At 47.0% G+C, this 27,855-nt stretch overlaps 1 protein-coding gene across 4 annotated transcripts in view; it reads right to left on the bottom strand.

Moving 5' to 3' along the window:
- Positions 1 to 27,795, bottom strand: part of ST3GAL5 (ST3 beta-galactoside alpha-2,3-sialyltransferase 5) — a 49,372-nt gene extending 21,577 nt beyond the window's left edge. Inside the window, exons 1-3 of one of the 4 annotated variants that reach the window (XM_045979362.1) lie at positions 27,606 to 27,795; positions 3,481 to 3,604; positions 374 to 485 (exon numbers count right to left, since the gene is read on the bottom strand). In XM_045979362.1, the coding sequence (XP_045835318.1) occupies positions 374 to 485; positions 3,481 to 3,604; positions 27,606 to 27,690 (321 nt within the window). In that variant the 5' untranslated portion in view covers positions 27,691 to 27,795. Of the gene's footprint in view, positions 1 to 373; positions 486 to 3,480; positions 3,605 to 15,903; positions 15,924 to 16,095; positions 16,192 to 27,605 lie in introns of those variants that run through there. The other 3 variants (XM_045979363.1, XM_045979364.1, XM_045979365.1) reach the window with 3 other exon arrangements.
- Between the last annotated feature and the right edge of the window lie 60 nt (positions 27,796 to 27,855).

Here is a 27,855-nt window from a genome sequence, read left to right as displayed (position 1 = left end):
ATCATTAAAATGAAAACAAAACCCAGGAATGATATGATTCTGATAGAACTTGCCCCCGGTTCTAAGGACGTGTGTGCTGGCAACATCACAGCAACTAGCCCCACGGCAGGTGCCTAGAGGGGGTCAAAGGCAACTCACGGCCCCCCAACGACTTCAGTGCATGGGGGAAGAATACTGGGGGGTGAGTGGGTGGGTTATTTGTTTTGCTGGGGGGAGAGGGGTTGTCTCTGATTTTGGAGTGCTAAGTTGAAGTGTTTCCCTTCCGTTTATAACTTTCCTGAGGACTTATTTATAACTCTTTAGAGATGATATTTCTGGTTAAGTATAAGCTTGGAAATATTTTAATTCAAACCACACCAATGGTATATCTAACCTTTACACGGTCCGGGTCCACATAATGCATTTTTCTCATGTCACATTCTTCAGTAGTATAATTTAACTTGAGAATATAAAGGATCCACACTCCAAACACAAGTAATGTACACCTGGAAAAAAAAATCAATTAGGTATAATGATGCAGTTACGGGACAATCAAAAGAAATCATGTGAAATAAGGGAAAACCTACCCCAGCCTGAGCTTGCCTGCTAGGTAACATAGAAAGACAGCCTTTAAGGTGACCTTTGTGGTCAACTTAAGGCACCACTTCTTACTTTCCTGATAAGAAAAATTAGTCATTTATGACTATTTTTGTTGTAAAACAGAGAAAACATTTTTATGCAAAAATATGAATCACACTGCAGACCACTGGACTTTACAAAACCAGGTAATAGCTTTTGAGCTACAGAAACTCAGCTTCGATTTTTTGCCACTTTAAAATACTGTCAGTCTTTCCAATACTGTATGATTCCACTTACATGAAGCACAGACTCAAAAACCACAGAGACAAAAAGTAGAATGGGGGCTGCCGGGGGGCCACGGAGAGGGGAAGGGATGGCGTCAGTGCTTAATGGGTAGAGAGTGTCGGTTTTACAAGATGCAAAGAGTTCTGCGGGTAGATGGGTGAGGGCTGCATACCGTGTGAATGTATTTACTATCACTGAACTGTACAGAAATGGTTCAGATGGTAAATACTATGTTAAGGCTACTTTACCACAATTTTTAAAAATGGGGGGGAAAAATAAATAAAATGAAAAAAAAAATGGGGGGGAAATACTGGGAGCCTTAAAAAAATTAGAAAAAAAAATAATCTATTCAATTATTGCTCTAAAGATTCTACCCAGAAATGAGGCTAACTGAGGTGAAAAAGAACCACCAGTCACCCTTAAGACCATCTACCAAAACTGCTTTTAAAGATCCAACAAACTCATATTATTACATAGTGTAAAATACACACGTGCACACACATACACACACAGGATTAGGAGAAAAGAAATGAGTCAAAACCTGGTTCTAGAAATCTTTTTTTTAAAAAGATTATGTATTTATTTATTAATTTGGAGAGTGGGAGTGCAAGTGGGGGGCGGGGGAGTGAGAGAGAGAGAGCATCTCAAGCAGACTCCCCACGGGCTGTGGAGCCCGATATGTGACTCAATCCCATCACCCATGAGATCACAACCTGAGACAAAACCAAGAGTCAGACACCCAACTGACTGAGCCACCCATGTACCCCTAGAAACTTCATTTTTAATAAGCTCCCTAAGTGACACTGATAAACTAAAGGTAAAAAAAAAAAGCTTAAACCTAAGTTTAGGAACCATTGTTTAAATAATTTGTGTTACTGAGAAAGTAACACAAATGAGGAATAACCTTAATGGGGAAATGATCTCTTTTCAAAAGAAGGGGCAGTTTAAAAATACAGCAACTAGCATAATATACTATACACATAGATGCAAAATATTTCTTAATATGTAAGGAGGATGATGAAGGAAAGTATTTCTAGGAAGTGTTTTCAAGACTTCCTGATTCTGCTTTCAATAGGCTCCCCCATGAATACCTGGACAAGCACCCTAATCTTCCCCTGTGATGGAGTACCATGTTAAGTGAATAGGATGCTACCATCTGTGTAAAAGCAGGGGGAGAGTAATACACACACACACACACACACACACACACACAAAATTTCTTATGTACACAAGACTGGTAATATTGGTTACCTTTAAGTGGTGGGCAAGAAAGAGAGGATATTTTACTATTTTTTTTTTAAGATTTTTTTATTTTATTATTTATTTATTTATTTGTCAGAGAGAGAGAAATAGGGAGAACACAAGCTGGCAGAGCGGCAGGCAGAGTCAGAGAGAGAAGCAGGCTCCCCGCTGAGCAAGAAGCCCGATGCGGGACTCGATCCCAGGACCCCGGGATCATGACCTGAGCCGAAGGCAGCTGCTCAACCAACTGAGCCACCCAGGCATCCCTTTACTGAGTACTTTTAATATCTTTTGAATTTCAAATGTTGTGAATGTAGTATTACCTTGATTCTCCCCAGTTCCCCACCCCCGAAAAGGTACTTTCCTTTATCTTGATTACGAACATACAAATGAGGAAGGAAGGAACAACAGTGTGTTAAAAGCAGGCCCCGTACCTACACCACTGAGGACACTGCACTGGTGCCTGGTCACGAGTCTGTCATGACCACACTGTGTACAGCGTGAGCCCAGGAGGACCTCATTTACTGCCAAGGGCTGGCGTCCCACACAGTGCTGGGCATGTCAGGCCTCAGTAAATATGGGATGATGACAAAAGGAGATGGAAAATATTAATGTACATTTCCTTTTTCCACCTTCCTCCTTCTATACCTCCTAAATTAGGGATATTTTCAAGAGGGTGATTTCCTTTTTTTAAAAAAGGATTTTATTTATTTGAGAGCGAGAACAAGAGAGAAGATGGGGGATGGGGTGGAGGCAAGGGCAAAGGGAGAAGGGGAGGGGGAAGCAGACTCCACTGAGCAGGAAGCCCAAGGCAGGGCTCAATGCCAGGACCCCAGGATCCTGACCTGAGCCGAAGGCAGCCGCTTAACCGACTGAGCCACCCAGATGCCCCGAAAGGGTGATTTTCAACTTGGTTTGGCTGCTACCAAATGCAACCTCCAAATCCCTTCCTTACCAATTCTACCACTTATCAGGATATAAGGGTGACCTGGCTGAAACACCTGTCATCTTTTTTAGTGTTCAATATTTAAGGCTCTCCAAAATCCTGTAGGGGACTTTAATTAACTATATTTTTAGATTAATTTGAAACAGCTCAGGGGGAAAGCCCTCCTTCATTACATAATACTGAGAGCACTGTGCACATAGGAGCTGCTCTCTCGGTCACTGAGGCACAGGGACAGAGCCTGGGCGCTCCCGGCTGACGCTGCCCTCTCAAGGACAGCCGGATGCATAAACCCAGACATCTGTGTATGGAACCGGCACTGAATGCGCCTTTAAATGACCTTCTCTGAGCAAGTATGAGAGCCAGCCTTCGGGTCCCACCGCACTCTTCTCCCAGCTCCCCACAGTGGACCCAGCCAGAGGGATTCTCAAGACCGGAGGGCTCATACTTACTTGAGGATGTCTTTAAGTAACAAGTTGGGTCTTCTCATCTTGTTCTGAGCTCGGGTGTACCATTGCAGAGAGGGTCTCGAGCAATCGCTTCTCAGTTTCACACAGTTATACTCACTGGGCATTGCTGTGAAGAGAGCAGAAGCCAGGGGCAGGGAAAGGAGGGAGAGTCAGGCAGGTGATGTTTATAAAAAGCTTTTAGGGGACACGGCCAGAGCAGGGAATACTACTCAGCAATAAAAAAGAATGAACTCGTGATACCCCCAACAACCTGAATGAATCTAAGGCAACTGTGCCAAGCCAAGACTAAAAGTTTGTGCGCTGCATGATTCCATGTACATGACACTCTTGAAATGTCAAAATTACAGAAATGGAGAACAGATTAGTAGCTGTCAGGAGTTGCGGAGGGGTGGGCTGAGTGTGGCTGGATGCTTGTGATGGTGGAGATATTCTGTGTCTGGACTGTATCCCCATCTACATCCTAGCGGTGATGTTGTACTATGGTTTAGCAAGATGCTGCCAGTGGGGGAGGCTAGTAAGGGGTACATGGGATCTCTCTGTATTTTCTACAACTGCACATGAAACTACAGTTATCGCCAAATAAAAAGTCTAGTGCTTTTTCAAGACCCTTTACCTTTTGGAGGTGCATGCAGAACTATTTACAGATGGAACAGGAGATCTGCTTCAGAAAAGTCAGGATGGGGATAAGAGTGCACGTGGGGGAATGGCTAAGGCAACGCTAGCTTTAAACTGATTGTCAAAGCTCGGCACCTGGGGCTCATTATGCACTATTCTCACGATTTTGTACATTTGAAGTTTTTTTTTTATTTGAAGTTTTCTATAAGGAACAAAAAGTTTAAAGAGGAAGTGTTACATTAGAAACTGAACAAAAGTGTTACAGTAAGAAAAAAATGGCAATTTTTTTAAAATATAATTTTTTTAAGAAAAATTATATGTGTTCTTGAGTATACCTGCCTATTCATCCTTTTGAATGAATTGTGTTCTAAAGTTTTCAATTTCTAAATAATATTCCAGGGGTTGTTGTAGTAGAAATCAGTATGTCCACCCCTGTAAAAGTTTCCCCTTCCTCTCAACTTGGTAAAATGCTGGATTTTTAGCTAGGAGGGCAGCCTCCCAGCATAAAGACTAAATTTTCCCAGCCTCCCTTGGAACTAGGTAAGGCCTCATGATTAAGTCCTAGCCAACGGGATGAGCAAAAGTGACGTGTACAACTTCCAAGGTTGCCCCTTTTCCTGCTGGCTGAAATACTGACACAGGGGGAGCCACACTGGGCCACACGGACAGCACACCACCAAGGGATGGGGGAAGAACAGCAGAGTAGAGGCCTGGGTCCCTGGACAACCCCAAGGACAGAGCCGCCATTCCACCTTGGGCTGCCTGCCTCAGGGCTCTCAGAAGATGGAGAAAAACCTCTGTCTTACTTAAACAATGGTTAATTAAAAGTGAAGTCATAGCTCAGCTAATGTAGGCACCTATTAGCGTATGCTATTATGATAAATGTATATATTAGGAAACAATATCTTTACTACAGTCTTTCAGCCAAGAGGCAGTTGTATGTCATTACTTGATTTCCATTCAAGTTGTGTCATTTCCTTTGAAAAAAATCTTTTACTAAATTGATGTTCAAGTAGTTAATGTTCTTGCTACTGGAAACAATCTCTCCCTCAACTCTAATTCTACCTGTGTGGCAAGAATTTTCCTAGATGTGCACCTTCTGAATAGTTTCAAGAAGCAGTGCCAAGGACCTCACTAGCAAGCCCTTGCTGAAGAACAATTGAGACCTAGAAATGTTCAAACACCGTAACTGTGGGGTACTTTAACACATGGCCAGCCAACTGGTAGGAACTAGCGGGCGACCCACAACCAGTACATATACAGTTTCTAAGATGTCTGTTTTTCTAGCCAGAATGACATGCCATTCACCCCCACGGTGGACCTCCAGTAAACAGTGGCTGCAGTGTCAGAGAGGAGCCCGTCTCCACCTCTGCCTGTCTCTGCTGTGCTGGACAGCGCCGTCCCGAGGAAGCCTGTGAAATTCCCTTCCCGGAACTGGTCCCCCCGCTTCCTGATGAGCTGTGACTGTGGGGCCTCCTGGTAGAAGACAGCAAGACAGGAGAGAAGCAGCCCTTCCTGTCTCCTGATAGAGCGCAGCCTCTGGCAGGGGCGGTGACAGGCACAGGCAAGAGAGGGTGACTACATGTGACTCCAGCGGCATCGGCGGGCATCTAGCATCCTCAGTTTCTACTCAAGAGAAGTGACGGCACCTCTAACAACTTTGTGACAAGTACAAGCTTCAGCCCTGGGTGAGAGAAGCTTCCTGATCTCTGGCTAACACTTCTACACCTCTTTTTTTAAGATTTTATTTATGTATTTATTTGAAAGAGAGAGAGAGAACAGGCAGAGGGGCAGAGGAAGAGGGAGAATCTCACAGACTCCAAGCTGAGCACTGAGCCCAACAAGGGGCTTGACCTCATGGCCCTAAGATCATGACCTGAGCTGAAATCAAGAGTCAGATGCTCAACCAACTGAGCCACCCAGGCGCCCCGGCTAACATTTCTCTCTCACTCTGGCATTTTCCAGCCCGCTGCCGTCTTTGCCATCAATCCCCTGCATGAAAGTCCTCCCTGCCCGAAGCATGTCCGTGGTTTCAGGTTTCCTGCTAGGCACTGACTGCCACGGCAGATGGTGCTCCCCCGCCACCAAGTGGGATTGTTCGAGGAAGGGAGGGGCTCTGGGGGCAGCAGAGTCTGCCGTCCTGAACCCCGTCCTTTCTCACTGTCACTGCCACACAATACAATCCATGCAAATGCTTAAAAACAAAAACAGCTGTTTCGGTTTTTTTTTCCGAATCACACGGGAGAGGATCTCAGGAGAGGGAGTGTGAGAACACGGGATGTGCAGCCTGACGCCTGGGCTCAGCTCCTCCACCTACCAGTGGGGAAGCTTGGGGCAAGTCACTCTCACTCCTGCAAGCCCAGTTTCCTCATCTGTAAAATGGGGGTGGTCACATTACCTACCTCACAGGACTCACGTGGGGAAAGGGTCACCCATCACAAGTCCTGTGTACCTGCTGGTTGTCGCTGTTATTATCACACAGAAAGAGACCTTACAGGCACCCACTCTCATCTGACAGGATTCATCTGCTGGGGCTTTAAGGCTCGTGTCTTTTGGTCACCCTTATTTCCAGACGCAGTTTTGGCTCTAGCTCAATCATGGAGTCCTTTCTTCCATCTTTCCATTTCCCTTCCTGGTGTTTCTAGAGAAGCAACATCTTCTGAAGCCCCACACTCTCCCCCAGGGTCTGGTCCTGGCCAGCAGCCTCGCTCTCCCCCAAGACCTCTCTCAACCTGTAAAACCTCTAAATGCTCAGGGCTCACTGGCCCCTCACTGGCCCTGCTCCCTGTGAGAGCCGAGCCACTCCCAGCCTGTCTACCTTCCTTCACTCCATCTGCACACCATGCCTGGGATACCTTACACCAACACGTCCTCTAAAACCTCTTGAACCTTCCTTTAAAATCCCAGACATACATCTTATGACTCAAGGGTCCTGGTCTCCACCACCAGCTCAGTCTTCCCTCGTCCCACAAATACTCACTGCAAGGCTTCACCACCAGCCTTTCCCTCACCACCTCAAGGGAGAGACCCCCCCCCCCCAACCCCTATCTCTGTGCGGATCTCTCACCTAAGTTCAGACTATGTGTCTGACAACCTACCTGCTGTCTTCACTTCAGATATTATGAAGCAGAACCTGGCATTTTCCTCTATTCCTTACATCATTTGGAAGCTGTGCCATCCAGTCAGCTATCCAAGCTGAAAACCTCTGTGACAGAGGTTTTCAACTCAGGCTTCTAACATTCATTCCCAGCCCCAGTCAATCTCCAGAGGCTCTCGCTCATACCTTCCTGAACTTCCGATGCCCACTGACGTTCCTCCAGCAGTCAAGTCCCTGGAATCCATCTTGATTCTCTCCCCTCAGAGTCATCTTTCTAAAATATGTATCTGTTGAATGGTTTCCAGCTCATCTCAGGTTTTATGACTCCCGGTGACAAACCTGTCACACTTGGCCACAAAAAAATACTGTTAGAAACCTGGATGTGCCAGAATGCTACCTCAGTGCCTTTGCACATGATGGAATTCCAGTGGGAATCCCAACAATCTGCCTGGTGAACCACTTTTCATATTTAAACCCTTCTCCTCTGTGAAGATCATTTATCAACACTATGGCTGTCCCCAGACACTTCCCCATCTTTGTTGACTGCAATGAGCTGACAGTGTCTGTGTATATTTTAGGTTTCTTCTATCATTCTGCAAGTACCTGGAGGATGAGCTGCAGGGCTACAACTCTGTTCACCTTTGTATCCCCAACATCTAGGACAGAGCTTGGCACACAGCAGGTCCTTAGAAAACATCTCGCATGGATGGAATGTACACTGTATGCCCATGACCTGTCTTCAAACAAGATAAGCATCCCCCAAAAATGTATCTTCCCAAAAATATCTAAGACACAAACTGAAAAAAAAAAGTTAACGAAATTATAATAGTAAAGAATAAAGTATAAGCTCTACAGAAACATCTACAATGTCCAACAACAGGGAATCTGTTGGTAAATGATCATTGCAGAATCGGTGGAATCTGGGACCACAGCCTCAGCACCACCTGGGAGCATGTGAAATGCAGAGTGTCCAGCCCCACAGATCTGCTAAATCGGGGGAGCCATAAGAAGAAAGTTTGAGAAGTGCTATTGAAGTACAGGGTACACACTTTTTAAAAAAAAAGATTTTATTTATTTGAGAGAGAGAGAGTTAGAGAGAGTGCATGAGCAGAGGGAGAAGCAGACTCCCCACTGAGGAGGGAAGCCCAATGTGGGGCTCGATCCCAGGACCTGAGCCGAAGGCAGCCACCTAACCGACCGAGCCACCCAGGGGCCCCGCGTACATACATTCATTGACACAGAAAGATACTGTAAGAAAAAAAGTGGTTTTTTAAAAACATATAGACATATAGATAGAATCATGTTCTAGGATGTTTCCATTCAAGGTAAGAGAATCTGACTTCCCACCAATTTTCATCAAATCCTCCTACTTGAGCCTAGAAGGTATTCTGATTTACAAGAGACCATGTGGATTCCATGCTCCACAGCCATCACAAACAGAGGGCCAACCTGGGTCATCTCCCCGAATGCACAGCAGCTGACATACAGCTAGGTAAGTGGCCTTGAGACGCTCCCTCAGAGAACCTGGGATTTACCAGTTCATAGTCTTGTGCAACACCCACACTATTCATTCAATTCTTTCGTCTTAAATGTTCTATTCGGTGGAGGACGGGTTGCATTAAAGGTTCAGGTACACAAACGTTAAGCCATGGGTGTGTTTTGTTAACAACTGCATAATGGTGCACCATTAATCCAAGAGTAATTATACTTTCAGTTAACAAAATGATCAGAACACAGGAGAAGACTGTTTATATATCTGTAAGTGTATATAGGTATAAAGATATTGAGAAGTTATCAACAATTGCTATCAACAATTGTGGATACGTTCACCTTCCATTTCACATTCTTCTTACACTACCTGAATTCTGTGTGTTGCTACTTTTATTTCTGAAAGCTTAAAGCCATTTTCATGGGGGGAGGGGAGGGTCTTTATGCTATGATGAAAAGAAATCTGAAAACCACTCAACAAAAAATATTCTTAGGAACCTGAAGCATCTCTTTAGTGTGTTAGTCACAATATCTCATAAATAAAGCAGTTAAAGGCAAAAAACTCAAAACTAAGTTTCTGTATTTGGGGGCAGTGTGCTGAGCTGGAAAAGGTATATATCTATGGAGAAGCAAACTGAAGAACGTTGACACTCAGCGAGTCCAGCTGTCTGAGGAGCAGGCACTGAGCTCCCTCCCCCTGCCATTCTGTGTGAGCGAGCCTCACGCCCAGCTTGACTTAAACATCAGAGGGCTTCGAAAAACTGCTGAGTGACATCAGTGGATGAACGAAGGGTGACAGAGGCCCTCTTAGAGCTTCAGAGGGCTCAGACTCACCTGCCAGGCCTGGCACTGCAGCCTGAGCTGGAGAAGCAAGGTGTCCCAAACATTTCCCCTCCGCTAAAGCTCTCCTCACCCCCACCTGCCCACCCACCCCCGCCAACTCCGCATTCACTTTGGTGATCTGGACCCTCCGTCTGTTCAACTCATTACCTAATGTGAAGAATGCTTAGTTTAGAATGATAACTACTAGACATGCCCTACTTACCAAAACCACCCACGTGGCGATTCCTAGATGCGTGCTTAATTTTGTCTTTGCAACACTCACAGTCACGACACGTTATTTATAAAATTTTCCTTTTGTCTCTTGTCCCCCCAACCAGAATACGGATGGCATGGAGACAGGGATCTTCCCTTCACTCATCACTGAATTCACAGTGCCTAGGATGTTAAGAGGCTCATAATAGGCATCTAGTACATATTTACTGAATAAATACTCAGTTTCTTATGAGAGTTTCAGAAGTGATGGTGGTTTCAGGCATTCCTCCAAGGCCTTTTGTTGGCAGGCCATCACCAACGGCGTGCCTATCTTCCGTCCGATGGCAGCTTCCTGTCCTCCTTCCCCATTTCCTTCATGGTAGTTCTTTTCCTACCATCTCCTCTAAGCGCTAAGGCCCCAGGGCTTCTAGGTTTGACCCTCTTCTCACTCGGACTGCCGGGGTGAGAACCTCCATGTCACAGCTTTGCTAACCATCTTTATGCAGAAAAGACTTGGCTTTCAAAATTCTGTATTTCTACTCACACACAAAAACATAACATATTCTTCTCAAATGCTCGTATGCCTGATGAAGAAATAATCCTTGTTAAGGTCCTGATGGGTTAAGGGTAAGGTCCATGCTTTCAGTCCATTTGTAGAAATGGCACTAACATTTTCCGAATTAAGAATTAGCAATAGTAGAATAAGCACCACCAAGCAGGACAGGAGGAACTGCCAAATTACCTATATAATTACTGGCACAAGAGTGGATAGGGCATTAATATTTACTGGGAGAAAAGCCTAGGCAGGATGTCACTAAATCCCAACAATACTTACTTCACTGGACTGCTGTGCATTTAACCTGCCAAAGGTCATGCATAGAGAAGGGGATGAGAACTCAGACCCACATCTCTTCACCTCTCAGTCCATGCCCTTCCACCTGGGGATGCTTAGAAATGGTAGATATACATGTATATGAAGGGTGTTTTGTTTCTAATAATGAAGGCTTGATGAGGCATAGACTGTTAGAGACAAAAATCTGAACTTGAGAAGGCAGTGAGTAAGCGAATGTGGCTGTGGTGGGCTGCCTGGGAAGGCGAACAGGTACTGCTCTGATGTGAATATGGTGGCTGAAAGAGCATGCCTGGGAAGGTGGGAGGTCTCTGAGAGCAGAGGACTTCACGGCGGGAGAGGAGGAACACCAGCCTGCTGCCTGCTAGGCTGCTGCCCAGGAACAGAGAAGCAGGGTACTGGACACTTGCTGCTGCCTGGATGAAAGGGGAGCCCCCCCCCCCCCCGCCCTGGTGAGGAACGGGAGGAAGGAACAGGGTAGAGCTCTACTGAGAAATGATGGAAGGAAGACTATCAGCGGCAAGAAGTGTGCAAACAGAAAGCTGCATCCCAGTTCTGGAAAGAAAGCGATGGAAGTGAATTTTTGAAGATCTGCGGTGATGTGATTACTATGAGATGATAAAGAACTAGACAGAGAGGCCCAGGAAGCAGCTGGAAGTACGGTTTGAGGATCGACAGAACACCCAGCCCATCAGTCAGCACGGACCACTGGGTCCAAGAGAGTGAAGCCCTAAGACATCCACAGTATGAAATAAATTAACGTCTCCTTGAACTAGACTGGTACAAGTTATATACCATCCAGGGAAAGCTGAGAAAATAGTTACTCAAATCGTGTTTGGGATTTTGTGTTTTAGATGAAGACTTCTACTTACTAAAGAAGAACAGAAGACAAGGCAGGAAGCCTGCGACTGGGGAGAAGCCAGCTTTGGGGTGCACAGACACGGGACGTGTTACGGTGCCCAGGAGGAGGCCTAGCAAAGAGAAGCTGGGTGGGGAGGGAAGAGGCACACTGTGGGCAGAAGAAAGGGAATGAGCAAATCACAAAGGCCTAGTTAATTTGGGGAACAGCAAATGACTGGGTATAGTTGAGAAAGTATGGCCTGGGATGGGGATAGGGTTGCGGGCAGGAGTTAAGGCAATATCGTGGTCCTGTTGGGCATCCCAGGGCTGGTGTCAGATCCAGGCTGGAGTGCTGGCTGCTAACAGCACACATCAACCCCCACTCAGCAGATCTGCCCCACAGCTGAGGGGTACAAAAGGCTAGCCCTCTGGCCTCTAGGTGGGATCATCCTGGGAGGACGATTTAAGCTCCAGCACTCCCTGAGGGATTAGCTGGAAGCACAGATTTGTTCAGCATCTCTCATTGTCTTCCTACCCAACCCCAACCTGGTGCCCTTTCTCCTGGCAGCCCCCTCAGTGAACCAGAGGCCCCTGAAGTCTTGTTTTAAGCTCTGCTTCTACCGAACCTGGCCTAAGACAGGGCACTAGGTCAGCAGGTCAATGCATGCAAGACCACAGAAGGTCATTCAAGAGGGGTCAAGCAACATGCAGGACAATCGCAGGGAAAGGAGCATGGCTAGCAGAAGAGCGATGGCAGAGCCCGAGATGGGAGGCTGGTGGGGAGCCAGCACAGGGTTCTCAGCTGCAGATCCTGTGTGCCGCAGCAAAGATGGCGGCAGCTGGGGGTGCGGGGAGGGGGAGAGGAAGGGCTTGAGCTGCAGCATCAACAGGGCTTGGGATGGATCAGAGGTGCTTGGCACCCAGGAGGGAAGACAGTTCAAGTGACAGGGAAGATGGTGGAGTGCTCTAGAGAGAGGTCACAAGGATGGAAGCTTCCATTTCTTCTGCCTACGGCGTGGCTTTTCCCTCCACGCTAAGATCAGTTTGGTCCTGCTGAGTCCAAAGTCCTGTGGGCCATCAGGCTGATAAATCCTGTGGACAGCTGAAAACCAAGGCTTGGGGATGTCGGGAAGGATCTCACCTGGATTAGCAGTCAGGGGGTGTCCTTGGCTGTAGGTAGCAGAAACCTGGGTATCATGGCTTTTAGCCAAGTGGGGGTTTCTTTTTCTCACAGAAAAGGAAGTCCAGTGACAAGCAGGCCAGGGCTGGTATGCCACAGATGTCCCCAGCTCTCGCCAGCCTCGGTACACGGCCAACCTCCGCCCCACAGTCCAGGCAGGAAGGAGAAGACGGATGAGACGGAAAGGAAGGGGCAGCACTATATCAGGAGTGGGAAAACTGCCCCAGAAACACACAGGCTTCCGTATATATCTCTTTGGCCAGAATGACATCCCATGCCGACCCCCAGCTGCAGAGTTAGCCAGGAACTTTTCACAAGCTGGGCTGGCTGCTTCCCCAAACAAAATGAGGGTTCTGTTGGTAAGGAAGGAAAGGGGGGATGTGTAGTGGTCAATCGTAAGATATACCACGACTGAGATAAGGTCCTGGGGCATCTGGGTAAAGGTGGTAGTTAAGACTGCTCTATAGAGATAAGGTCCCCAAGCAGAAGACAAAGTGCAGAGCTGTCTTTACCCCGGGAAACCTGCCTGCCAGGGGCTGGGGAGGAAAGGAAGCAGCACAGGGCGGACTGCTAGAAATCAGAAAAGGAAATATTAAGCAAAATCAGTAACTCTGACTTGACGATTCCACACCTGGGTTCAACACAGTCTGAAATTCCAATTATTAAAGAAAGCAGCATGCTAGTTCCTAAGCAAAATGCATTTTAAATTGCTTTACCCTAAATAAGTAATATGGGTGCCCGCAGCAAAAAGAGGTGATTTCTAAAAGTTCACTTCATCAATTCTGTGAAAATGCAGAGATGGCCTGACAGAGTCTGGAATGAGTCCCTTCCTTCCAGAAACCCAAGGTTGAGGGGAGTGAGAACATGAACGTATCCACGGGGTGGGGGTGGGGGGCACGCGATGTGGGACCGAGGAGACTTCAGAGGTGTGCTTTCTGCCATCCCATGCACACACACACAGTTTAGTCCCAGAGCTGACTCCCCAGGCCGGCTCGCCAAAGCGCAAACCCATCTGTGGGCATGGGCAAACATGGCAGGGCTGGGGCCTGGGATCTGCAGAACAACGGGTCCAAGTGAAATTCTCCAATCAACTTTCTCCTACTCTCACCCTCCAGGGAGAGGCCGCGGAGAGTAGGGGAGCAGTGTTTTCACCAGAAAAGCTCAAGACTACACCAGGCCAGAGCCTTGCCTGTGGCTTCCAGAGCCATCAGGGACATGTTATTCCTCTCCTACTGATTCCAGGAGTCAACCTGTCCTCCTTATTCCCCCAAGCAGACAATCTAGGTGGCTAATTCCAAACCAGTTCTAGCTGTGGAAATTTTGTTCGTATGAAAGCTCACTTAGAACCCTAAGACATAACTCATGTTATGGGGGCGCCTGGGCAGTCAGCCGGGGGAGCGTCCGACTCTTGGTTTTGGCTCAGGGGAAGATCTTAGGGTCATGGGGTCAAGCCCCACATTGGGCTCCAGGCTCAGTGGGAAGTCTGCTTGAAATTCTCTCTCCCTCTCCCTTTGCCCCTCCCTCTCACATGCTCTCTCTCTCTCAAATAAAAAAAAAATCTTTAAAAAAAGAAAAAGGAAAAGAAAAAGAGGCATACAATTATCTTTTGCAAGGTTTCTCCACCCTTAGCATGGCTGACATTTGGGGCTGGGTAATTCTTTGTTGTAGAAGACTATTTCGTGTAGGGCGTCTTGTGGATGAAGTTTAGTAGCATCTCTGGTCCTCCCCTTCCCCAGCTGTGACAACAAGCCATCTCCAGACATTGCTGAATGTCCCCTTGGCGGGGGGGGGGGGGGGGAATTGCCCCTGACATTACCCACTGGAATAAAATCATTGTCTATATTAAAATTCCAAACATCGCCACATTTTTAAAGTACTGAGGGTTATTAAACACTGCAAAAACTGACAACTCAAGACCATGGATGACAAACTGAAAATGCTTGAGTTTCGGTATGTAGTCTTTTTAATGTTTGGTTTGGGTGGCTGGGTCTGAAGAAACCTGATTCATCAAGGTAAGTGGTCGTGTTCTCACCTGTACAACATGCCGGCCAACAAGCAGGCACAGGCCTGCATTCACACAGCAGCAAGGTATGCCCGGGATGGAAGGCACATACGTGCCTTCCTGGATCCAAGCGACCCACACAGCGTACCATTAACCACCCCACTCCCCTCCCACCACCAAAGGGGGTAAATTCTCTGCACGGTCCTTTCCTGTTTCTACTGGGCAGGCAGTGTCTTACTTGTCTTTTAGGAATATGAAGTTTCCCGTGTGTTCAAAACCACAAAGGAAGTGTGCGTTTGAGCTCTGCTGCTGAGACCACACCCAACCACCTCCCATCTTCTAGGATTTGTTCCAAAGAACTTATCAGTGCCTTCCACCAGATGAGAACAGGGAGGGATGGTTCTCTATGAACCAGGAAGGGGCTCTCACCAGACACAGGATCTGCCAGTGTCTTGATCATGGACTCCCCAACTCCAGAACTGAGAAATAAGTGTCTATTGTTTAAGTAAATAGAAATAAACAAACAAATAATCAGTGCCTCCACCACTGCCCTGGCCAGTGGGTTCTGCAAGCTGACCAGGCCCAGGAGCCACGGGAGGGGGCTGTGAAGGACGCAGGGTCCCAGACCTCACCCCACAGTGTCCCACCCAGTAGGACCAAGGAAGGACACCCCATGTGCAGTTTAACCAAGTCCCTCGAGTTATGTGGGCGTGGCACTTTGAGAAACTCTGCAGCTAGTTCCTTAGAGCTGTAATTAACAACAGATTAAATTTGTACCGTTAGCCTAAAGACTTTCAGATCCTCCTACCAACTGTGCAGTTGTACGAGGACCTGTTTTCTGAAATGGAAAACAAAAGTGTTGCTTCCTGAATGTAGTCTACACTCTACTAATTTTGATCACCAACTAAAATGCAAGCACATCTGTGATTCTGAGGTACACTTTTGAACCTCCTACTAATCAACCAGTATTCCTCTATGGTTGAGAATACATCGTGACTGTCATTCAACTGCTGGCTTTCTACGAGTTTAAAAGTGCTGTAGCAGGGACGCCTGGGTGGCTCAGTCAGTTAAGCGGCTGCCTTTGGCTCGGGTCATGACGCCAGGGTCCTGGGATGGAGCCCCCCTCCCCACCTCTAGCTCCCCTCTCAGGGGGGAGTTTGCTTCTCCCTCTCCTCTTCCCTCTGCTCATGCTCTCTCTCTCTCAAATAAATAAATAATATCTTTTTTTTTTTAAAGTGCTAAGGCAATTAATTCCGAGTCCTCAGAATACATAAACATTCTCCAAAATTAGAACATACCCAGGAACTGCACATGGTATTTCTCCAAGATTTTCTCGAGGTGACAAAGATGTTGACAGGGCGGCGCCTCTCGCAGGATCAAATCCAGAACCCTCTCCCCTCCCCACCTCTCTCTCTCATTCCCCTCCTCCTCACTCCCCTTCAGCCTAGAGGCCTCCCGCTCCCACCTCCAACCTCAGGGTCTTCACTTGCCTCCGCCCCGCCTCCAGGTGGCTCTCTTCTTCACCCTCTTTATTCTGGTGTTTGCCCAAAAATCGCCTTCCTTGTAAAATCGTGTTCCCACCCCTAGCGCTGCTACTCACTCCTGCTTTACTTCACTGCACTCATTACTACTCATACCTATTTGCCTATTGTCTGCTCTCCCCACTAAATATAAACTTCCGAGAAAAGGGGGCTCTAGCGATTTCGTTCATTGCTATAACCTCAAGACCTGCAACAGGGCCTAGCACAGAAAAGGCTCTAAACCCTTGCTGCAGGAAGGAAGTGACAAATGAATCAAGGCACTCATCGGAGGCCTGCACCCAGGTCCCTGCAGAACAGCTAACCCAAAGTTGGCATGGTCCTCACAAGAGGCGGACAGGAAAACCAGATCCTTCCCTGTGTCCAGATATCACAACCACTGGGCATTTGTGAAGTGTCCAAAGCACATCTGATGCAGGGAGAACAGGGATGGGAATCGCTCTGTGTGTGTGCTCGCACGCTGAGGAACAGAGATAAAGTCAAATGACTGTCCCACCCATCTCCATGGGAAATAAAAGGGGCAGCTGGATCTGGTTTGCTTTTGTTTTTTGTTTTTTAGGAGGAGAGGAAAGAGATAAAAGAGTCAATAGTTTGGCAATTTGATAATGGACAAGTCACCCCTTATAGGATGCTTGCTAATACGTAAAAAGCAGGGTTGGAGGAGAACATTTCCACTGCCTCTTCTTCCACTAGGATTTATGAGTCTCACCTACTTTTAAAGTAAGAACAGGAAACATAAAACTTAGCTGATTCAATGGATGCTCCTACATGATGACCATTTACAAGAGAGAAATAGGAAACTGGAATAAGTGGAGGGAGATGGATTAAAAAAAATAATAAAAAGGGAAAGAGAGTTGGGGGGGACACCGTGTGGAGAAAACGGACTGGGGCTGGGGGACAGGGAAAGAGCTGGAAAGGAAAGACAGACAGCAAGGAGGAATAGAAGTTTCAGTGTTCTTATCATGGTCTGTTCCCCAGCGCTGGATGGTTTCCCAGGAACTCCTCTCTGCAAATTCTGATACACAGACCCACCCACACACCCTCCTTAGGTCCTAACTCAGAGCTCCCCTTTGGAATCCAAGAACTGCCCCCGCCACCCTTGCCCCCCAGGAGAGACTCCAGCCACAGCAGAGAAGGTTGCCCTAAACAGCATAAAAGGCAGGGGGGGGTGGAAAAGGACCCCCCCTCACACAGAACAGAGTAAATGCAGGATTTCTGCCAGATCATCTAAACTGAGGGTCTGTCAAGGCAGGAGGGAGGGCTATCTTTAATGCGCTGATGCCAAGGCTTTGGGTAAGGCACATCATCTGAGGGCCTGGTGCCTTCTTTGCTGGCAAGCACTCGACCGGAGCATCTTGGTCAACTGTGCTGAGCTCATGCATCAACACTCTCCACTGTGTTGAAATATATTTCTGAAGCTACAGTCTGCCTGTGAAGCCTCTTCTGCAGGACAGCTGTAGGTGGGGTGGGGGAAGCAGGACCGAAGTCTAAACCAAGCAAAGGTGGGGATCAGAGCTATCCGAGGACAGCCAGCAGGAGTGAAGTCTCTAGAACAGGAGCAGCAGCAGACAGCGGAAGAAAGACACCTTCCCATCAGGCAAAGCTGCACCATTAATGCTCTTCCACCCCGTTTTCCGCCGATGCCAGGGAGAGCCAACCCAACGGCAAAGAGAGTTCAGCGTTACACGAAATGACTTCACTATTGACCAGGGAAAGGGGAGACCCCCTGAAAAGCCCCCACGTGCCCTCTGTTGCTAGACTGGCCACAGCACAATGACCTGTGGTCTTCTGAAGTGTTAAGCTCTATTTTTCGACATAACCTCAAACTGACAGAAAGATGGCAAGAACAGTACAAAAAATTCCTATACACCTTTCACCCAGATTCCCCAACTGTTAACAATCTACCACATTTGCTCTGTCATTCTTTATCATACAAGAGAATATGCACATTACCTTTTTAACTGTTTGAAAGTAGTTGAAAACATGACATATCCCCCCCCAATATTTTAGTATTTCCTAAAGATGGAGATATTTCCTTACATAACCACAACATAATGATAAAAATCAGGGAACTGTTGCTTCAATACCATCTAAAGACCTGATACAAATTTCTTGAGTAGTTCCAATAATGAACTTGGAGCAAAAAGGATCACATGTTGCCATTCAACTGTCATATCTTTTCAACCCCCCTTAACCTGAAACAGTTGCTTTATTTTTCATGACCTTGGCATTTTTTTGACAAGTACAGCCCAGTTCTTTTATAGGATGTCCGTCAGTGTAGATTTGCCTACTTCTTCATGTTTAGATTCAAGTATACATTTTGGGCCAAAATATCACAGACTAATGCTGGGCTCCTCTCGATGCCTTTTCTCAAGAGGCAATAACGCTGATCTGTCCTGCTCCTGGTGATGTTAAATTTGATCTACCGGTTGAAGTGGTGGAAGGCAGGTTTCTCCACTGTAAAGCTACTATTTTTCCTTGGTAATTACTAAGTAACTTGTGGATGATACTCAGACAAAGTAAATATCCCCTTCCTCATCAAATGCCTAGTTCAGCACCCACAGGTGGATTTTTTGCCCCAATAAGGGAAAAAATCCTATGTGAGGACAAACAAGGTCAAACTTCAGGGGAAAAAAACTAGGGCTGGTTGAAGGAATGCTTTGGAGAAAGAATTAGCATGTGAGACTTAATTCAAATAACTCTGGCTTAGGTTCAGTCCTAGCAATTAAGGAGAAAAAACAAAAACACGACTAGATTTACTTTTGAGAGTATCCCTGAGCATCCATGAGCATGCTAGTTTCTTTCATGGTGAGCCATGCCTGCTGGAAACTCAGCCCTTCAATTCACGAGGTGTCCCATCGTGGTCAAAAGAGACACCCATGTCCAGAGAGTTGATGGCTGGAGTCATCCCCACCTTAGGACCCAATTCTCCAGGGGCAATGCTGGGAGCTCAGCCCGGTGACTTGTGGCATGCCATGGCATGGTGCAGGAAGGTATGTTTGAAAACAAACACCCCAACTCTCTCCTGCCTTAGATAAGCCACAGTCAAGCTTAGGAACTCTGACTTGGCTTATTTAAGAAGTATTTTTTTATAGCTGTATTATCACAAAGTGAGAAACTTCAGAAATTCTTTGACAGTGGAAGAACGTTTTGAAATCACATCCTGGTTATCATACCACAACCCAGTAATACCCACCCTTAACATTCAGGTTTATCTTCTAACTTCTGTCAGTCTTTGCTCTTGGTAACGTATATTTTTATCAGGGCTGGGATCAAGCTGTCCACACCAGCCTTCTTCAAGCTGGGCTCCACTGGAGAATTAGGCCCAACAGAAAAGGAAGTGAAAAGCTATTTTCTCAATTCTCCCAAGGATGGCCTATAACTAGAATCTTTCCAGAAGCACAGAAGAGAAGTTAATTCATTATCCACGATGGCTGCCTTAGAGTAGGATGGCTTAATTCTCCTACAGAGCCCAGTTGCAGGGGGCTGGTGCAGACCATGGGATAATTTGCTCTATTTCCCTAATAATTCTTTAAATAAACATTTAATAAGGCACCAGGCACTGGGGATATAAAGATAAATATGGCACGGCCCTTTCTTCTTTAAATGAATAATCCAGCCAAGAAAAGCGAAAATCCCTTCACACCCCAAACACCAAACAGCACCATGACAGAGGGCCACCCAGAAACCGTCACTTCCCTCACAGACAGCAGGGAAGCTTTCCTGAGGAGATGATGGGCAAATGAGTCCCTAAAGGATGAGCAAGACTTCAGAGACAGAAGAGAGGAAGAGGCATTCCAGAGGGAAGGAGGGCCATGCCAAAATGCCCAGAGAGACAGACCCAATCACAGGGGACCTGGTGAGAGAGGCAGAAGATGTGGCTGAGAAGGAACCAGGCCCTCCAAACTGGCCCCAGAGGAGGCGGCACCGGCGGCCCTAAGCAGTTCTGGAGAGGGGGCGCCCAGCTCCCACTGAAAGGAAGGAGGCCAAGGGGAGAGGTCATGGAGGTCGCTGCAGCTGCGGGAGCTGGGGAAGCTGAGCCAGAGCAGGTGCAGTGAGAAGGAGGCTGATCACGAGACATGGAGGATGGACCAAGCCGGCAGGGGCTCCTCTAGCGCCCGGCCAGCTGAGATCTGGCCTGCATTAACAAACTCAGGCCAGGAAGGAGAAGGAAAGAAAGCAAAGCCTATGCAGAAGGGCACCCCATGGTGCCACCATTCTCTGGGATGACTGAATGACAGGGGTGAGGGTACCCCTCAGAGGAGGCCAGAGGGAATGAGACGGGACACTGGAGTAAACTGAGGAAAACTGCTCATAGAACCGCCCTCCTTTCTGGGTCCCTCCAAGCTCTAAGAAAACACCTTACATAATAGCGGGGCGGGGGGGGGGGGTGCCCTGTGGCAGCAAATTATACATGCAGAACATGTTCCTGGAGCACAAGCCTGGGGTGACCCCATGAATACCACGAACAGAGCAAAACCTAGAAGCTACCTTTTTTTTCTTTTTTCTTTTTTTATTTGAGAGAGAAAGCACAAGAGAGAGCACCAGTGGAGGTTGGGGAGAAGGGTGGAGGGAGAGGGAGAAGCAGACCCCCTGCGGAGCAGGGAGCCTGGGTCATGACCTGACTTAACCGACTAAGCCATCCAGGCCCCCTTTTTACCAGAAGATTTCTCTCTTGATTTAAAGAAAATACAGGTAGTTGGGCTGAATGAGTAATAAACTGGGGAAAATGAAAATCCGTAGAATTGACAATTAACAAAAGCAACTCTGGGACCCGACATAAACAGGCTCCAACATGGGGACCTTCCCCCAAACCTGAGTAAAATGGGAAACACAGGGTATATGATGATGGGAAAGTGTGTGTACGAGCCCGAGCCCTAAAAGAACCAGGATCCTCCCAACACACACACACACACACACACACACACACACACACACACACACACACACACACACGTGTTGGGTTCCTGCATCCTGGCATTACAAAAGTGACATCGCCAAACCAGACCTGAAGGGAAGGGAAGGTGAAGACAGTTTACGCAATTATCCAGGATTTGATAAACCTCACAGTCCTAGAAAAAGCAGACTAGTCCCGTAAAACCCAAATCAGAAGGCGGTAATGACCCTAGAAAAGGGACTAGAGGGACTGCAACTGGAACCTGGAGTCTGGCAGGCCTGGGCAGTTTTGAGACTGAAGGAGAGGAAAAAATCCTATAGAAGGAGAAGGAAAGTTTTGTTTGGGCCCCTTTAAGCTCAGAACGAGTGAAATATGTTTGAACTCTTAACACCAACAACACATATTCAGGTCTGTAAGGGACAGGGTTAAAACAGATAATTTCCTTTTATGCCCCATACACATCCCTTTTACTCTCTGCTCCAAATATTTGGGAAGCTATTATTTGGGCAGGCCCCTAAGGAGGCCTGCTGCCACTCACATAACCAGTTTCCGTCAGGCTGGGAATATGGGCCTGGGGCTATAGCAACCAGCAAAACGAAACTCAGACAAGCAGATCGACCACCACTGACCACAGTCATTATTTCCACAGTGTTTCTTTCAAATTTATCCTGCATGGGACAGGAAGGCTGCATTACAAGATGTTTTAGATTTGGGGAGGGATGTGTGTCTGGGAAGGGGTTAGAAAAGGCCCTCCCAGGAAGGAAAGAGTAGGGCTCGGTGGACATGGGCAGACAGGGGTCACCTGGGCGGGAACAGCAGGCACTGAGGGGAAAACTTGGCATGGAGTTTCTGAGGGTCCAGCCCAGGAGGGAATAATGGGCTGAGAGAAGCTAGAAAAAAAGAAGCAGGCCATGCCGAGGCAGGTTGGAATTTTATCCTGAGATAAAAGGAGCAACAGGGAGGGGTGGGGGGCAGGGAGTGAACTGGGATTGGATTTTGGAGGGAGCTCTCCTGAGGTCAGACTAGGAATGGGGAAGTCCTCCTGTGCCCTGAGACCAGTTAGGAGGCTGCTGTGGAGACTCAGGGGAGTGATGATGGTGTCCGGGGGAATGCACCAGCCTGTACCGGGAACAGAGCCATCTCAGCCACCACAGGTGACCTTCTCAAGAACTGCGACAGGAGCTGTTCTCAAGCATGGGAGGGAGGCTGGTGCCTCCTCACCACCTCCAGGGTAGACTGCCTGAATCAGAATGCCCCCTAGACCCTTCCTCTAAGCTCTGTCCCCTACAGTTTCTTAACTTCTCTGAGCCTCAAAATCCTCATTTGTACAATGGGGATAATAATGACACCAAAGTCACATGGCTTTTGTGAAAATTAAGTGAGCTGACATACATAAATATATAAAATGACATAGACATGCAAAACATGACACACATACATAAAACATGTCTGGAACAGGTGAGGATAAAGGGAGTCAGTACAGCATTTATCTTTTCTCCTGTCCTATCTATGTGTTGTAGCATGTGGGTGCATTGGGAGGGGGTTGAGTTTAACAAGAGGATTTTCACAAAGAGCCCCACTGCCTCTTTGTCAACCAAGAAACACTGCGAGATTCCTCTGATCCTAGATTCGCTTGGCAGGCACCTGAACCCCACCCACCACCAGAATGAGCTCTGACTGGCCCCTTTATCAAGACAAATCAGCTCAATGTTTACAGGCAAAGATGCAGAGCTGTGCTGTCCAATGCAGTTGCCACTAACCACATGTGGCCGTTAAGTACTTCATATGTGGCCAAACCAAATCGAGATGGGCTCTATATAAGTGAGATGCACACAGGGCTTTGAAGACTGAGTTTGAACAGAAGAATGTAAAATTCCTCACTAACAGTTTTTATATTGATTTCATAATATAGTGGACATATTGGGTTAACTAAAATATTTTATTAAAATTAATTTCATGGGGTGCCTGGGTGGCTTAGTTGGTTAAGCGTCCGACTCTTGATATCCCCAACTGAGCCACCGGGGCCACCCCTCATTTGATCTATTTTAATGGCTATGTTCCTAACTTCTTAATTTAGCTAATTAAATCATTACTTTTTGCTGTTTTTCATGTTAATATGAGCAATTAAGACTGTACATTTCCCCTAAACACCAAGTTAGTTGCACCTCACAAGTTTTTTTTAAGTGTACAACTCATCCCACAGGTTTTGACATATATGTTTATTATTATTATCTTTCAAATTTAAATATTTTCAAATTCAAATTTTTCAAAGTATTTTTTAAAATGGATATAATTTAGTTGCATTATGTTCAGAGAACCTGGTCTGTATGATACTGATTCTTTTAAATATGTTAGGATATGTTAGGATTTACTTCATGACCAGGTATATACTCAAAGTATAACCTTCACTTCCTGTTTTCTATATAATCAGTGTGATCAAGCATATTGCTTGCTGGAATAATCCCTTATTTATTTTCAGTCAGCTTGTTCTATCAGTTACTCAAAGATGTGTGTTAAAATCTCCTATTATGCTGACAGATTTGTCAACTTTTTTTAATCCTTCTGTTACTTTTTAGTTATATAGTTTGAAGCTGTGTTATCAGATGCATGAGTTTATAAGTTCTTATGTTATTCAGAAATTGAAACTCTGATGTACCTGTTTCTTTTCAATTTTTTAAATGTAGCTACCAGAAAATTTTAAATTATGTGTGGCTTGGGTTATCTTCTCACTGGACAGCACTGGTCTAGAGAAAGGATAAGCAAGGAGCCCACACCAACCAAGTCCTGGAAGACTAAGGACTTGGCTGTAGAAAATAATAAGCAAAGAGGAGAGCGTTAGCAGCCCTGCTGAAGTACCATACTCTGTCTTCCTCTCTTGCTGCTAGAGTCTAGATAGGAAATGAGACCACGATGTTTGTGAAAAGCAGAAAGGAGATGAAAAACAAGACAGAAAAGAATGAAAAAACAGAACATGAGAAAAAGCGGCCAGGGAAGAAGGAATTGTACACATATAATAGAAAAACTATTTCTGTTCTGAATTCAATACATTTAAGCCTTTAAATATGAACATGACAGTATTAAAAACAGCCTTAATGTTCAAAAGGCAAAACTATTATTCCACTAACGTAGAGCTTTTTCATTTGTTATTTTTTTTTACCAAATTTCTCTCTTTGAATTAATCATATCATATGATACTTAACTATTATGATTCCAGATACTAAAAACTTGAAAGGAAAAGGAGAAGGATTCGTAGGTTTTAGGAGTTGGTGAACCATCCAATAACTTAATCCTGGATATTTTTTCCATGCCAGAAGAAGAAAACAAAACTATCTTGCCTAGTTTATATAGGCAAGTTTAAACTATATATAGTTTATATATAACCAAGAAATAGGCTTTTCCTTTAGGATGTGGGGGAATTCTTAGCAGAAATCCAGAAGTACAGAGAAGGCAGATCAGAGAAGTAGAAACAAATACAGAAAGTATGATAGTACAAAAGCAGAGGGAGAAGAGGTTCTCAGAAGTGTTTGCAGCAAGAAGGCTGAGAGCTGAGATATGATAAAGCAGTTTGGCTAGAGAAACTCTTCCCTGACAACATTGCTCTTGGGTTCCCCTCAGCTCGGCCTAGCCTGCTGCCTGACTTAGGAGACTGGGGCATAGAGGTAACTGCACTTGCCATGAGCATATGGGACATGGGCCATAGCCAAGTAGAAACTGATCATGATTCCTGGTGGGACCCCTGCCTCTCTCCTTAGTGAAAAGTCAATGTTGCATCCATCAGCTAATAGAAGTATGTACTAACCCTATACTAATAAAAAGTAACCACTAATTACCATTTAATAACCATATTGATCAATATACTAATAACTATGTAATTATTCAAAAATTGGAATAAAATAGCTTTGCCTAAGGCTCCCAAAGCTGAGTACACATGCCCATGGCCCCTTTATCACACACTGACCATAGCCCATCAGAAATGCATACGTATATATACCAAAGATAGGTACGAGAACAGTCATCAGTCGTAACAGCAATATGTGTGATAGCCAAATGCTGGAAACTGCCCAAATGTCCATCAACAGTGCACGGATAAATACGTGATCTATTATTCACCCAATGACTGGAATCAGCAACAAGAGTGAGCACACTACAACGAGAGGCAGCACCATGAGTGAGTACCAGAAACCTAACTCATAAGGAAAGATGGCGGACACCGCAGGATCCTCGGGGAGGTAGGGACCCACAGGAAGCACATAGGGCGCTCCTGCTTCTTGATCTGAGTGCAGGGCTGTGTTCAGTTTGGAGAACATTTGTGAACAGTACACTTACAGTATGTCTACTTTTCTATTGTGTATGCCAAAGAAAGAAAGAAAGAAGCAAGCAAGCCAGCTAGCTCTCCAGGTAAGACAAGCCTGGTAGTGTCTTTGGACCCCTCTAACCTCATTTGTCTCTTACTCCCATACACAACTTCCTTTCTCCCCCCCCCCCCCCCAGCATGTGTGCTTAAAGTCTCTCTCCTTGGGGAGCCCACCTGTCAGCACCATATTTATGGTTTCTTCCCACACCAGGCGGGTGACTTGAACACCTTTGCTAACTCAAGTCATTCACGCTGATCCAGCCCTAGATTTTCCTTTCTCAGCAGTTGGGGAGTTTGTACTATCATTGTGTATCTTCCCAGCTGTTTTATTCTGCCAACACTGCCCAGCTAGACTAAAGACACAGAGCATGCCCTCTGGGAATGATCTCAACCCTCCATAGGCAGTTCAGATTAAATTGTTCCTCAGGAGCTAGAAGGGTGTGGAAGATGAGCCTCGATCCTTCTCCCAGGAACTGCTGGCTCCAAGACACACTCCTCTGCCCGCCCCCCCAGCACCTGGATGGACTCCCACAGAGAACTCTGAACCTCTTTTTATTGTCTGATTCCCCTCCCCAGAGCCAACCTGCTAGATACATTTTCCCCACTGCTGCCAAATAGCATGGGGCTAACTTGGCAGTTTGTGCCAAAATCATAAGCTTTTTCAAAATATGTAGTCCTAAACGTTGAGTTTTTGGAATTTACGCCTGTTGGCCCTCTCACTCTTCCATTAACCCCCTTATGCTTTCTCATCTCACCCATTTCTTTTCTGGCCTGAGGAAGAAATGGCTACAGATCATAACTAAGGTTCATTTCATTTTACAAAAACAGCAGTACGCACATAATGGACAGACATGAAAAAATACTCGTGACATCCTGGTTATGGGGCTCTGGCAGCTCGCAGGCATCTCCTGTCCAAGCACTGGTTAGAATTTAGGTGATCCTAGCTCTAAGACTAGAAACGTAAGACATTCTTCTAAACTGTCGAACTCTCCAGATTACACAAGTGAAACCACAACGGATGGTGTTTTTGAATCTGTGCTCCTTCACTCAACAGGCATGGATTCCTCTTCCAGTTTCAGGACATGCAGCCCACTGTGGAAGAGGATTAGCAGTTATAAACCAAGAGGAGAGGGAGGCTAAACACCAGAGGGCTGGAGATGAGTCTCCTTCCTCTCTGTAACCCCAGCACCCAGCCCCCTGCTTGGCACCACAAGCAGGCAACCAAAGGGTGCCAGATTAAACGCAGCACATAAAACTATTTTCTCTTTTAGAAGAATGATAACTAATTAAGCAAAGGCCATGAACACGAATTAAGACATGAGGATATCAAATTCATTTTTCCAAGTTATCTCCTGATCTGCAGGGCCCTCTCTTCACTGGTCAACACATTCTTTGTTCAGGACCACTGATCCAGAGGCCTGGAAGGGACCACAGCCATCAGCGGCTCAAGCCTCCCAGGACAGACCAGGAGACAGAGCCCCACCTGGGGACCCGTGTCGGCCAAGGTCACCCAGCTCTTGTGGAGCAGGGACAAGATCCCTCCTCTCCCTATTCGCCCGATTCCTCTGAGAGATGCCCTCGGAAAACCTTACGTTACTTACACACTAAGGGCGTATAATGAATGCATGCCCACGTCAAGTCCCCTACAATTCAGAGGAAAGCAAAGGGTCACCAAAACGTGCCTCTTCAGTAGGGCTGGCTGCAGAGAGGGGGCAAGGAAGGTCACTGCCGAATTTCTACCTACAGACGCCACACATCGTGCCTTTCCGAAGGATACAAAGAGCAGTTTGGGAACCTGCTAATTACCCTGCAAAGGGTCCCTCAATCCCGTTCCAGGATAATGAGTTAACTCGGCTCCGCCGGCCGGGAAGCTTCCAGCAATGAATTAAACCCCGAGCCGCTGCGGCAAGCCGGGGGAGAAAAGGCCACTGCGGCTGGACCCGACATCCTGGGGGTTCACCCCTGCGCCTCTAACCACGTCCACGCTGACGCGGCGCCCCCTGCCCCGTCCACGGGGCCCGAGACCAGGATTCTCAGCCCGCGCCCCCGCGAGGCGCGTCTAGGGGCGCCGTGCCCTAGGCGCTGCCCGCGGGGTGTGAGGCGGAGCCGCCGGGGCCAGCGAGGTAGGGGCAGGGACTGATCGCCGCAGTCGCCGCCGCCGCCCCCAGCCCGCGGGCCCCGCTACGCCGAGGAGGGGGCTGCGCCGCTTACCTCGGCCGGCAGGTGCCGCCGCCACCGACTCTGTTCGCAGCTGCAGGGGACGCCGCTCCGCGCCGCCCGCCGCCTTCGTCCGCATGCTAGAGAGGGGGCGCCGGCCGGCCGCCAGTCCCGGGCCCCGCGCCCCCGCCCGTCCCCGGCGCCGCGCTCGCGCCCATTCAGCACCGGACCGTCCGCTCCCCCGCACGGATGCGGAGGAGGGACGTGGGGCGGGGCCTGAAGTCACGAGGACAGGAGAGACCAA

The sequence above is a fragment of the Meles meles genome, chromosome 15, assembly GCF_922984935.1.
Source record: "Meles meles chromosome 15, mMelMel3.1 paternal haplotype, whole genome shotgun sequence".
NCBI lineage: Eukaryota > Metazoa > Chordata > Mammalia > Carnivora > Mustelidae > Meles > Meles meles.
Note: the sequence above shows the minus strand (reverse complement) of the source record. Positions and strands in the feature narration are given on the sequence as shown.